Below are 12,298 nucleotides of genomic sequence, written 5' to 3'. Positions count from 1 at the left end.
TTCCACGGTGACTTGGGAATCTGGCAGGTTGCTATGTACCCAGAATAGAAGAATTTTATCTGAAAAGTGATGTATGTTCTCACGAGGTTTCCTTTGCCCGTGAAGACCCCAGACAGTGCTTAATTTGTAAATAATAATAATAATAATAAGTGCCCTCGTCAGGGGATCATCAAAGCTTGCTCCACCCATTGTCCTTGTCAGTGTTGCCAATAACAGCACCAACACAATTAGTAACCATCACAGTCCTACAAGTGCGATAACTCACACTGATCGAGGCCCCCAAAGCTGTAAGAATGGCTAGGGCGGCTGGTATTTGTTGTTTGTAATGTATATTGAATTAATAAACAACCGTTCTGCTAATCTTTTTATTGCATAAAAAGCACCACCATGTGGCAGCTGTCATAAATGTTGACAATAAATTACTGGATCAAATTAAGCACTGACCCCAGGTAATAGTTACGTCACCTCTCCTTGAGTAAAAATCTTCTCAGCATGTAACTTGGGTGTAGGGCCTTGTTTAAAGATCACTTTGGGGTCACATGTGTGCACATTGTTACTAGATGTGCTCAGATATCTCGAGAGCCCAATCTGAACTCCTATGCAGGGATGAGCAAAGGAGTAGCAAGAAAATTAGAGCTCCCTTGTCTCTTCCATCCAAGCATGCATCCATTCATCCTTTCACCCTTCCATTCACCCGGTGATGTCCACTATTTTACCTTTGCATTCTGTCAACCACTAATTCTTCCATCCTTAATCCAATCTTTTCACCATCCATCAATCCATTCACCCATCCTTCACTCATCCATACTTTTGTCCACCCACCTATCACTCATTCATCCACCAATCAATACATCAATTTTTCCATCCACTCTAGCATCCAGTCACTTGCCTTTTTACCCACTCATCCATTTATCACTTTACTCTGCCATCCTTTCACCGGTCCATCCACCCATCCCTTTACTCTGCCATTCTTCAGCTATCCATTCACTCATCCTTTCACTACCTCATCCATCTACCCACTTATTCATCCATCAACTTATCCATACATTGTTTCACCCTTCCTTCCATTAATTATTCCTTCAATGTTTCCTCCTCTTTTTACTCCTCTTTTGCTCTTCCTTGCTCCAGCAAGTCTTTATCACAGTATCTGCCAGCTTTTGGCGGCCAAGCTGTGGACAGAAGAGGCCCCCGCTGAAGCTGCTAAAGCTGGAGGGGTGGCGGTGGGAGCTGACGACGCCTCTAGAAGGTTCCCTTTTCTAAAGGAAAGTGACTGAGACACCTGCTCCATCAACACAACGCAATATATATCTGTAACTGAATATCTCCTTCCGCCAGTCAGTGGACACCCGGTCAGCCCAGTGTAACCAAAGAAACAGGAGAGTCCTTCTGTACAGGCACCTTTACACACAGTACTGTATCACATCACTGACAGGACTCGAGGTCTCGGCTGCAGATGCCTCTAGCTGATTATTGGCAAGACCCACTGTTTCCAGCACATTACATGTCCTTAAAGCAGAGGTCTTCAAACTGTTTTGCTCTGAGCCCCCCTAAGCAAAATGTTTTGAGGTTGGGCCCTCCTCCAAAACTTTATGGCAAGGGATGGGGGAGCTAGAGGGACATGGCTGCGTGTTCAATAGTTCATAAAACACACTGAGTAGGAGTCTTATAAGGAAACAAATGCATCAAACAAAAACATGTATTGCCACAAAAATATTACTCCCCATGATTGTGGGGCTCTGAGCCCCTCACATTCTTGGACCCCAATATAACGACACCTGCTGCATTAATTATACAGCAGTCCTGAGTAGCAGGCTGTCTCCTATGCATCTTTGACTTCTTTCCTGACCTGCCTGACCATCTTTTCGATTTTGAATCAGGCTCTCTGACCCTTTCAGAAAAAAAGAGCTCCCACAGGTAGTCATCCTTTTTTCTGCACAAGTGGCCTTGGTCCTAATGCTAGAAAAGAAAATAAGCTCCCATGCCCCTTTTTAGGTCGAGCATTTGAGACCTCTTGTATATACTTTAGTATGTACTTATATGATTATGTACTTTGTGGGCTCTAGAGATCAGCTCTCAAGGAAGTTGAAGGGCCTTCGCAAAAAGGGAAGTTGTAGGACATTCGCAAAAAAATGAAAGGCGAGTAAGTAAGCCACTTTCCCCCCAAAAGATGGTTATTCTCTTCCCAGAAACTTTTTTCTTGCACAAGCCACTTTGGATAGGCAATGATGCTGCCTGTGTTAGGTCTGAAGTGCAACATACAACAATACTTGCCATTTATTTCTTCACAGTTGTTTAACCTCTACTTTACTACTTTTATTTTAAGCTTTTTTAATAAGATCACATTCGCCCTTGGTATAACACTTTCCCTTCACCATTTTTGGTCTCTGTTTTTAGTGTGATTTTTTTCTTAAAGAAGAAAACAAACAGTCTCTAGTTCTCGCTTGTGTTCTTGTAGCCGCCCTGAGAGGGAGAGTGTCTGAGTCTGTAGCAGTTCATGAACAGAGTTGTTCACGCTGACCCCATGTGTGGCCTTGGGCTAATTTACGTCCCAGGTTAGCCACCAAACCTATTGGGAAGCATTTTACTCGGTGTTTTAAGTTAGTAGACTGCAACCAGAGGTGGTTTCATACCATTAAAAGGCTGCTGGCTTCATAATGCTACGTCTGGAGAATACCGGTGCACATCAGTAGGTAATTCCAAAGCTGATGCGTGCACATTCCAAACTTTTGCATTCTTTAAAATAAACATAACAGTTGTATGACAGACAAAGCTAACCGCAGTATTTTTATTGGCAATTGAATTAAATTGGAATTATATAGTGCTCACTACCCAAAAAAGGTGTTGATGCACTTAATGTCTTTTTTGCTCCCTAGAAACTGTGAATCTAAGCATTGCCTCATTGCTGCCAATGCCTCCGTTTAGATGGATGTCAAATTGCTGTTCAACCCCTAGCAGCACAGCACCCAGGTTAAAGTGCTGCATGGCTAAACACTTCTAAGCTCCCGAAGGCAAGACCTATTGGGTATGCCAATGCTTGTTACTTATGGTTGAAGGCTTTATATACAAACAAGAGAGAGGGGACACTGATACATTGATTTTTGTAAAATGCATATATTTGCTACCCATGGTTGGTTTCGGGGATACATGGGTTGAAAGATGTTTGGAACCTAAGCTTGAGAACCTGATATAAAATGCCATAGATAGAGGGTTGGTCAAGACTGGGGAATTGTACAGGATCTCCACTAATTCAACCCAGTGGAGGGCAAATTGCTTATGGGAGATTTGAGGGACCATAAACTGGTACAGGTTTATCGCTCACTGCTCCTCAACCAGCCCGACCCTTCAGTGCACTGCGCAATACTTGGGGGACAGATGTAGGGGGACTGACGGAGGAGGAGTGGGCAGAGGCTAAGACATACCCCAGGGCTCGGTATTAGCAGCCGGATTCTGTTTACGACAATTAAACTACCTCAACAGGGTATACCTGACCAGGCAGAGGTTGTGGAGGATGGGTGTGATCAAGGACCATGAGAGACCCTAAACTCGTCCTACCGCACACAAGCGTCGACTTAGACAAGAATAGATGCAAATGGGCACTACTTTAACTGGGGTTGTTAGTTGTCAAATGAGATATAGCTCAACATTGGAAAGGTGAAGCTCCCCGGTCGGTGGGAGAGTAGAAAAAGGGACTTCATCACTGTGTGCGTTTGGAGAAATCAGTGTACTAGACCTGTGGTTGTCACCGGAAACACAAAATAATTTGGCAGGTGTGGGCTGATTACAGGGGGCTTCGCATACACTCTGGGGTTGGTCTAGGTTTGACAATCTAGAGATGGAAATCACAAACTATGGAGAGCGCGCTGACAGAGGACAACTTCACGAGATTCCATCCTGACCAGAACTATTTTGGGGTGGGCTCGTAGAGGCGAAAATGGGAGAAATGGAAAGTGGTACAGTGTCCGACTGCTGTTGGTTGTTTTTCTTGTTATGTGGTGTAAAAGAAATACTGTTGTGGGCACTGCATGACCAGATAGCCTGATGACGTCAATAAATTGTGTGTCTTAAATAAAAAAGACTTAGGAATTGTATGGGGAAACTACAATGATGTCTTCAATGTGGACATGTTCAGTTGTAGGACACTATTTTTGAGTTTAAATGTAATGATGATCTTACTTTCTTTTATATATTTTTTTCTTTAATGAAATGCTCCTGAATTTAGCGCACACATGGATCCTAAAATGCACTAATAAAGAGCTCCTTAAAATGAGACACTGAGAATTTTTTGAGTTCTAAAAAGACTTATGTTGCATTGAATTACAGAATAAGTGGTGGATTATTTACTTTCGATACAAACTTTGTGACCTCCAGATGGGAGTGCAGGGCTTAAAAAGATCATTATCTCAAATGCCTGGTCAGAGCCAAGCCTGGGTACGTCTACATTTGACATAATGAGGAAAATCCTGAAGCTATAACAAGGATCTTGCAGTTCTCTGACAAAAATCTACATTATTAAAGATTTGCCCTATAAAATTATAGCGATCCTGCAATGTCTTTCAATGAACTGTGCATTCAAAGTAAGTACCTGCAAATAAGAACTGGGTAGGATAATTAGGACCAGCCAAAATGTCTATTTCGGTGCTGAAAACTAGCAAATCGTAATTTCGCTTTACGTTTGTTATGCAAAATTATGCTATGAAGTCACATCGTGCAATTATGTGCTGTTGCAGCAAAAATTCAACGTGCACAGAGGAACAATACAAACGCTCAAAATGCAACTGGCTGCTTTTTGTGGTATTTTTGTGCTTTTTTCAAACACAAAAGTCGTCCGTAAGTACATAATGAAGGCGTGGAAGCATTTAATGCTAAAATGTAGCACCTAATGTCGGTTTCGGTTTTGCATTTCACATAATGCTCCATAATTAAGCATAATTTTGCCAAAATCTAGCATAAGTACGCCAATGCAAATTAAGTGCATGTTGCACACCCCTAAGGATAAAGTTTATCGTGTTAGTGTCCAATGAAGGTACCCTTCGGGATACAAGAGACCAACAGCCTGATTCATGAAACGAAAATCGGCTCGCAAAGGGCCAGATTCTGAGAATCTGGCCTTTTGCGAGCGCAATTATTGCATTTGGGATTCATCATCCCAAATGCAATAATCGCTATTACAGAATTCGCTATTGTGCGAGGAATTGCATTTAAGGAATCTCTATTAGAGATTCCTTAAATGCAATTCATCAACCAATTTTAAATTGCTAATTCGCAATTTCGGGCCGCTATTTACCGAGAGGTCAGACCTCTCGGTAAATAGCAAAAACTTAGAAAAATGCTTTTAAAAGCATTTTTCTAAGTTGCATGTTGCACACACACATGTCCTTTGGACATGTGTGTGCGCAACACCTGTTCCAATTTGCATTTAAGGGGTGCTACAGGGTGTCCTTTGGACACCCCTGGCACCCTTTAAATCGCTATCTTATTTGCGAGTAGCAAATTGCTACTCGCAAATAAAGAATACTCCCCATTCATTCCTATGGGCCTTTTGGCCCATAGGAATGAATGGGGAGTTATTCCTTATTTGCGAGTAGCAATTTGTTACTCGCAAATAAGGAATGAGTAGGAATCGCTATTTATTTAGCAATTCCTACATGAATACCGTTTTGCGAGTCTCTAATAGCGATTCCTTATGAATCTCTATTAGAGACTCGCAAAACGGTACCTTGATGAATCAGGCTGCTTGTGCAGCTGTGTAAAATAGAGCTAGCCTTGGTGGCAAAAAAAATTGCGAATTCCGTACATGGACAATTCTCTGTGTAATGACCTAAGAAGAATGAAGGGCTAAGTTGTCCCTGCTAGGATTTGAACCTCAGGACTTTAAGTTGTACACGATCTCAGGAGCCTGTGCTTAGATCAGCTTACCATTGAAACTCAAAAAAGAAATTGCTATATAGTTCATAATTCCTCAGGATTGGATCTTTCATTCATTCACATACCTAAATCACCAGACTGGGAATCCCCAGTACTTCTAAAACAGCAATAACCAATGTTAAAAAGGCCATAAGCCCAACAACAGGGCTTGTTTAGTAGCACATCCACCTCATCTAAAACCATCCAAACTTCAGCCAATGAGGTAGGAGTGCTCAGCTATCCTCTCCCTGTAGATTGTGCAGTAATTAACTCTGGGAGGGCCCTGAAGTCCTCATTTAATTAGGAAAATGAACAGGGGGGTCACAGGCCAGTGAAATAATGAGGACTGTTGTGAATAGTACTGGGACTAGATAACTGACCTCATCAATGTATTTATTATTATGCTAATTAACAGCCAAATGCAGCATAACTATGCGTAGTGGTTTAACATATGCAAAAAGGCAAATGATAGTAATCCCACAAAGCACGAGGAACATTGGCACATTGCAGCGTTCACACTTTGCCAGAGTGTATCCTATGCCACCTTGGCTGTGAGCAGGCACAGGTGATCTTTCTTAATTTTAGGAAACAGCTTTCCACTTTGGCAATTTTTTCAGTAAAATTCTTCAAACAAAATTGTGTTCTGCCTCATCTGTTTTTTTCTCTCTGGACATGAAATAAATAGTTTTCACCTTTCTCGCAAACAATTACTGACACCTTCAAGTAAGAGATAAGTTAAAAATAAGAGCTCTATAAAGCATTGCTGTTCTTCAAACTGTGCCACGTGTGCTTGCTTCGAGGTTCCTTTTCTCAGATCTCAGTAAAGTATTTTTAAAACTGGATAGCTATAATTGTGATCGGACCTTCAGTGCGAAGTGCATTTGGAGCGAGTACATTATGCTATCAGCGTTGATGGGTTGATTCATCCATATTTTTAATTTCTTTACTGGTGCAGGAAGATTTTAGAGAAACTAACCAACCAACGCCTCAGCAACCACCCGCTCTTTGACACCATGCAGTCCAGACTCAGGCCAAACCACCTTACAGGAAAAGCACTAATTTCTACCACAGATGACATCCACATGATCCTTGACAGGGGAGACATGACAGCCTCTGCTTCTCTTGGACCTCTCTGCAGAATTTGACAGACATGGTCTCACACCCCATCCTCATCAAGTGCTTGCACGAGATTGGCATCCAAGGTCCCATTCTCAGCTAGATCTTCTCCTTTTTAATGGATAGCGCATAATCTGTCAGCGTGGATCTTACTCCTCAGAAGCCTGCCAACTCAACTGTGGAGTGCTGCAAGGTTCATCGCTCAGCCCTACCTCTTAGGTACATACATGAGCCTTGTGTGCAATGTCATCCACACAGACAACATCAACATCCTCTCGTAGGCTTACAACATGCAACTCATACTCTCCCTCTCGGACAAGGCCCCCAAAAAAGAAACAAGTTCACCACCTGCATTACCAAAATCGGTAACTGGATGAAAGCTGACTGTTTCAAGCTTCACACTGACAAGAAAGAAGTAGTGATCTTCAGCAAGAAGTCCTCACCCTGGGACCCCAACTGGTGGCCGGCCGAAGTCAGAAGCACCCCTATACCCAGCACCCACGTCAGGAACCTTGAATAATCAATGACAGCAAACTGCACATCACATGACCGCACAAGTGAATGCCATCACTGCATCCTGCTTCCAGACCCTGAAGATGCTGAGAAGGATATTCAAATGGCTCCCAAGCAACCCCAGAGAAACTGTCACTTGCACCACAGTCACCAGCAAGTTGGACTACGTGAACACCCTCTATGCCGAGATCACCAGCAACTTACTAGAAGACTACAAACCATCCAGAACTCAGCAGAACTCGGCAAACATTCTCAACGTCAACCTCCCACACAGAAGTCACATCACACCCCACGTCAGGGAGCTCCACTGACTCCTGCAAATGCAAACTATTTAATTTAACACATAACAGATCAGTTGCAGTGAGAAATTCATAGATTTTCTTTTGAATTATCTTTTCTTTTGACGTATTTTAACTTTTTATGTGTAGAATGTTTCATAATATTCTTTAAACTCGCAGTTGATGTCCACATGACCGATCAGTTATTGACTATAATCGTCCTTATTGTAGTAATGGTTGTGGATCTCCCGTCCCTGCTAGTCAGCCATGTGCGCAGGTATGCATCCTGGTTGCACATAGACATCTAAGAAAAGAGGAACCCAATACACGAAAACAAAACTGGTTAATACATTATATGCAAAACAATGACTCTGTATGACTACGACTGGTCATATTTTAGATGATCGTCAGTGATCAGTCACATATATTAATTCTGCAAATAACAAATATTCCTACTTTTCAAAGGCTAACTTAGTCTTGTGTATTTCAAATACACCACAAAGTATTGCAGTGCAAGATACATTACAGGCATAGAGCGTTTTCAGAGAAGCAGCCTAGACCTTAAGCTGTGCCGCTTTAATTACTGAATCTAAAGCCACCATAACGAACAGTGATGTCCTCATTACTTAGTGACCACAAATAGGTCAAAATGCAGCAAAGTAGAATTGTGTTTATTCAATAGTGCACTTGAGTGTGGAACACATTATGCACAGACTTTATACACCATCGCGTATTAGATTAGTCATCAGATAATCATGTGCTCTAAAAGTAATGATAGGGTATTATGTCCACCCTCCTTGTATGCCGATGATGTTTGGAGCTATTTTTCTAAAATCCATGAATAGCCATGTGTATTCCTATAAATGAGTCTCATGTCATTGTTTATTTCTATTTTGAGATATAGACGTATTTTAGCCTCCAGGGCCGGACTGAGAACCAAAAATAGCCCTGGAAAAATGCTCAAACCTGCCCCACTCCCTTCATCTTCTAGAACAATCTCTTTCTTTCCATCCATCCATTCTTTCTCTCCTTTGCTTTATCTTCTCCGTCTCTGATCACTTTATCTCTGCTTCCCCCCTCCCTCACTCTCTGTTTTTTCTCTCTCTTGAAACCTCCCTCTGCCTCTTGAAATGAACCCTGGGGAGTAGGGGGAATGACCGAGGCACCAGAAGTGGTCCTGGGATTTCCAACCCGACCTCCAAGGGCTCCAGCCCATCGGGGAAATGCCTGTCCAGGAATAAAAGGCCTGTCCAGCCCCGTTGGCTTTGTGTGGTCGTATTTACTTTCTGTATAAGACGTTTGAAGTCTGTGTGCTTCAACGCTATTGAATCTTGCATACTGGTCACACTTATGCAAACTGGTGGGTCATAGCTGTTAGTTTCCTTTTGAGTTACTAAGTATCGTGACTTAATTAAAATCAATAAAGTGTTTGGAAGTAGATAATCAACTGCTTGGATGAAGAATACAGACATGATGGCAGTCTGGGTGATAGTCTTTCTTTTAGCAATGCTCCATCTTCGCAGAGATTTGAAAAATAAACAGCTCATGGCCCTCAGCACACTATTAAGCCACCCCATAGGAGACAGAAGGTGGCAACTGAGGAGAAGATCAGAACACCTTATTGTTGCTGAAGATGGGAGCCCCCACCTGCCTTAAACTGCTCTGTAGAATGCAAGGGCTCTTGTAGATAATAGAACTAGCCTATCTTAGGTCTTAACAAATGAGAGGTTTGCAATAAGTGTATTATCCAGCCTCATATTGCTGAAATTTCATGGGAAAAAGCTATTTGTATTGATTACCAACTGAAGACGCCCTCAGGCATTCGTGCACTATATACATGTTCAAATCAAATCAAGAAGTGCGAGCCTGAGAAATTGGACTCCGATAGAAAAATAGGATGCAAGCTATCGGGCAGAGTTGTCTAGATTCTCATGTGCATATCTTACATGAGCAGGGCAGTAGATTTTAAACAACATTTTAGTTAAGGGAAAAAGCATGCTTCCTCTACTGAAAATAATTTCTTTTTTCCCCTCTTTTTCGTCCTTGAGGAAAATAAAAATTCCAATAAAAGTTAGCTGAAAGGCTAATCCTGTATTGATGGGTCTTTTTGTGCTTTCTGCACAACTGATTTCAGGGGCTGAAATATAGAAGGTGCCCCAGGGGCACAAATGGGCTGTGCACCCTTAATACGCCCTTTGGGCATCTTAATATTATTGCTGCTATTACGAAAGGGACCTCAGATACCTGTGCTGCCCCTTCTATAATATGGATTGCGCCCTGTTAAAAGTGCCCTGTACAATCTCAAGTGAGCGTTGCCTCATTTGCTTGGGGTAGAGCCTATGCAATGAGGGCATCCTTGACTTTGCAAATTACAGATGTGGTCACAGAGGCAAAGATGCATTGACTGTGTGCCACATTGAGATGATGCACAGTCAATGTGACCCGACCCCAAAGGTGCGCTTTGTGAGGAGCACATGCCGGTTCCAAACGAATTTTGTTGAGTGCACTGCATCCCCAAATGCGATGCAGTACGCGCAACGAAATTCGTTTTATTTATTTAAATGTTTACTTACCTGTAAAACTCCGTAATCCATACATTACTACCACCCACCCTGCCCCTGCCCCTACCCACGTCACCGCCCTGCAGGTAATCCCACTGCCGATCGCGGCTGACTGAGGTATTAGGTGGTGCCTTGAAAGTTAAATTAAGGTACTCAGAAACTTGTTGTCTGTGCATTTGGGACCTCAGTGAACACCCAAAATGTTACCACTTTTAGGCTTGCCGCAAATTTACATTACTTGTCATGTCCACTCTTCTGACACTCCCTAGAGCACTGCAACTTTTGCACCCCCATTTATAAATTAGGTGTGCATGTTCGCATGATTAACGTGTACTTGACATATATGAAACACTGTCCCTGGATGCGCATGGATTATACCTAAACCTATTCTTGTGTAGTGTAAACATGTATGTATGCATTACCACTTTTTTTGTGCTAAAGACTTTTTTGCCTGGTGCAAAAATATTTATGCAATGTGAACTAAAACAAAATGTGTATCCGTCCTGTATAGTCGTCAAAAACAGTGCAAAATCGAATCTGCTCTGTTTTCACCAGTGTAAAATGAATGCAATCTAGCCACAGAGTACATAACATCAGCAGGGGCTGGGTAATTCTGCGATAACATTTCTACCCGGCAACTTGTGGAAAAATCATATTTGCATTTAGTGAACAGAACAAAATAACATTTTGCACCCATCTATCAAGGAAAACTTCAAAGCAAAGTCGATTCAAAATTTCCTGGCACTGGTGTAAAATTATGACCATGAATCAATAGCATCCACATAATCTTGCCACATGTCTTTGATTTACATTTTGGTATAGTACACTATATGCATCCAGCTGAGCGCGTTATACGTTTTCGGTCAGATTGGATCACCCAGTTTCATATTTGTAATAGAACCTGTGTGTATATCTTTTGATGCAGATGATACAGTGTTCCTAGATGATGAGCGAGAAAGGGAAGAATATGTCCTGAACGATTTGGGAGTCATTTTCCACGGAGAAGCCAATGGGATAAAATCTAGGAGCTGGGACTATGGGCAGGTAAGAAATGTAAAACCGCTGATATCCTGTAACTTTAAAACCGGTCCACTACAAAGCATTGGGCTACAGAACAAAATATATATTTTGCAACATTTAAAAAAATGTATGTGCGAAGCATATTTTTTCGAAAAATCTTTTTTAGTGCTGGTTATTTGTGGAAAGGCGCTTTCCTCCCATGATGGTAGTGTAGGTATGCAAAGTTCATTCTCATTGCTTTGATGTCACAAAAGTTAAAGACAGCGTGCATTTAATCAAGCTGAGCACTATGACAACATTTATTTATTTCTTTATTTATAGGTCTTTTCTTTTTTATAATCCCATCACATTTTCTTACCAACCTACATAGAGAAACGTCTAATTTTGCCTGGGATGGTAAAATCTACGTACTATTGTTAGAGAAATTAAATGTGAAACCCTCAAAGATGGATCACGTTTTAAATGTTAAAATGTCTTATATATATTTATTTTTATTTTTTAAATGTCTTATTTAGTTAAGGATAACATTTGATCTTATCGCCCATGGTAGGCTTTCCTCAATTGGTTTATCTTGAAGCATGCAATATCTATAGCAAGACAGTATGCATTGCATGCAAAGCATTGTACATGAATAATTCAAGATATTTTGCAAAAAACGCAATCTCTGTATGCAGCAGGGTCTCAAAAAGTAAAACACCTTATAGTTCTCCTCTTCAAGGAGAGGTTTAACATAAAAACTTCACTCTCAGGAAATGCCCCAAGGATTTAGTATTCTCTCTCAAGGCAGTTCAAACTATAGCCTTTCTTGCATCAATTCAAGAAGGGCAGTAGAATCACCTATTGAATGACGTCCCAACTTCCTTCCACTCACTATCAGACAGTGTGAACACTTGGAGCCTGATTCAC

General features: G+C 41.6%; 1 protein-coding gene across 1 annotated transcript in view; it reads left to right on the top strand.

Moving 5' to 3' along the window:
* The window catches only part of F13A1 (coagulation factor XIII A chain), a 485,935-nt gene that overhangs the window by 149,950 nt on the left and 323,687 nt on the right, over window positions 1–12,298 (top strand). The window contains exon 5 of the mRNA XM_078688057.1: window positions 11,298–11,416. Coding sequence (XP_078544183.1) covers window positions 11,298–11,416 — 119 coding nt within the window. The remainder of the gene's footprint in view (window positions 1–11,297; window positions 11,417–12,298) is intronic.

Source organism: Lissotriton helveticus, chromosome 4_1, assembly GCF_964261635.1.
Source record: "Lissotriton helveticus chromosome 4_1, aLisHel1.1, whole genome shotgun sequence".
In the NCBI taxonomy this organism is placed as follows: Eukaryota; Metazoa; Chordata; class Amphibia; order Caudata; family Salamandridae; genus Lissotriton; species Lissotriton helveticus.
This window is presented reverse-complemented; position numbering and strand designations above follow the sequence as displayed.